Source organism: Gavialis gangeticus, unplaced genomic scaffold, assembly GCF_001723915.1.
Source record: "Gavialis gangeticus isolate Ggan-Ray unplaced genomic scaffold, GavGan_comp1, whole genome shotgun sequence".
Taxonomy (NCBI): Eukaryota; Metazoa; Chordata; order Crocodylia; family Gavialidae; genus Gavialis; species Gavialis gangeticus.
The window spans coordinates 576182-577767 of NW_017729013.1; the positions used below are offsets into that span (position 1 = coordinate 576182).

Genomic DNA, 1586 nt, shown 5'->3' on the forward strand with positions numbered 1-1586 from the left:
TGCCAGTACTCAGTGTTGACCCTACACGTTACCTCCCCTACTGCAGCAGTAGCTTCTCCAGCTCTCAGAGGGATGGTTGCACCTGTCCCAGTGGCCGTCATTTGTCAAGCAGCCCTCCCTCCTCTCTGCAGCAGCAAGTGGGCTTGCTCAGGTTTCCCCGTAACCTTTGCTGAAGTCTGTCATAGCTCCCAGGAGTCTATTTATACACTCGGCTCTGCCTGCAGCCACACAAGTGTCCACAGCTGGTGTAACACTGATTTCTCATCAGTCAGTCAGCTGATTATTTTACCCAGCCCTTTAGAAATTAACCAAGTGGACTGTGAAAAGGGTTTGCTCTGGTGCTTAGGCCTAGTCTGCGTACAAAGGGCACTGCTGTGTAGAGACACCCTTGGGTATTTAGCCCTGAGAAGCTGGGCAAAGTGCCACGGTATCATGGCTGTACTTTTTATGGTCCTTAAGGCAGCTCATTCTGGTCTAGTTCAGGTATCTCTGTCAGTCATTTCCTTGTGCCCTGTAGACTCTACCCAAAGAATTGCAGTACTTGAGCTAAACCAGCTGGACTTTATACATAGGAAACCCCCACTGAAGTGCCCATCTAGAATTGCTCTCAGTTAAGCCCAGTTGCTGAAGTGTGCGTTCTGTTTTACCCATTGTTTCTGAAAGGTTTTGGTGCCATTGTACGCCATCTGTGGCCAGGCTATGACTCAGCCATGTATCTTTTCTTCTTAAACGTAGAATGAAGAGAGGGGAGCTCTTCGATTACCTCACAGAGAAAGTCACCTTAAGTGAGAAGGAAACTAGGTAAGTGGAGAATGAATCGAACAGCTTAGTGATTGTTCTTGCTTCTGTCTGGTCAAAGAGGCAGCTTTTACCTCCTTGGTAGCAAACTCCCCCTGAAAAGAGATGGCTCCGTCAGTAGCAGTTTCTCACAAATCAGCTTTCACCTTCCAGTTGCCTAAAAATGCTGCTCTCCATTGGCAGCTCAGTAGGGAGAGCAAGTGATGCAATTTATGGCACCTTTTGCTCTATGCTTACCTTCAGTGAAACACAAGAATAGCTGGCATCTATTCAGCTGGTGTTATAGGGCAAAGTTTGATACTTAGAAACTCTGTCAGCCTCTCCATGGACTGCCATCTTGATGAGATGGAGAGGCTTGCATGTACCAAGAACCCTAAGAGCAACACCATCGGGAGTCTGGTACTCCTGGTAGGGTCACCTATGGTGGTAAGGTCAAAGGTCACTCTTCTCTATGGTTGTAAAGCTTGGGTGACCTACAAGGACCACCTGAAAAGCCTGGAATGCCATCACCACCTCTACCTCGAGAAGATCCTTGGCATAAAGTGTGAGGATTGTTGCACAAATGTCAGTGTCCTCATCAATGCTGACACCGCTAGTATGGAACCATTGACTGTTCAGCATCAGTTGCAGTGGACAAGACGTCGTGTGCACATGTCTGATGTATGCTTACCAAAACAACTGCTCTACTCCCAACTCAGCCGAGGACAAAGCACATGAGGGCCAGAGGAAATGCTTCAAGGACACCCTGAAGGCAAACATTAAGAAGCGTGGCATTGACACCACAAATT

At 47.8% G+C, this 1586-nt stretch overlaps 1 protein-coding gene across 2 annotated transcripts in view; it reads left to right on the plus strand.

Moving 5' to 3' along the window:
• PHKG1 (phosphorylase kinase catalytic subunit gamma 1) overlaps positions 1 to 1586 on the plus strand; it is an 18647-nt gene that overhangs the window by 9132 nt on the left and 7929 nt on the right. For both annotated transcript variants that reach the window (XM_019511353.1, XM_019511354.1), the window contains exon 5: positions 736 to 801. In XM_019511353.1, the coding sequence (XP_019366898.1) occupies positions 736 to 801 (66 nt within the window). The remainder of the gene's footprint in view (positions 1 to 735; positions 802 to 1586) is intronic.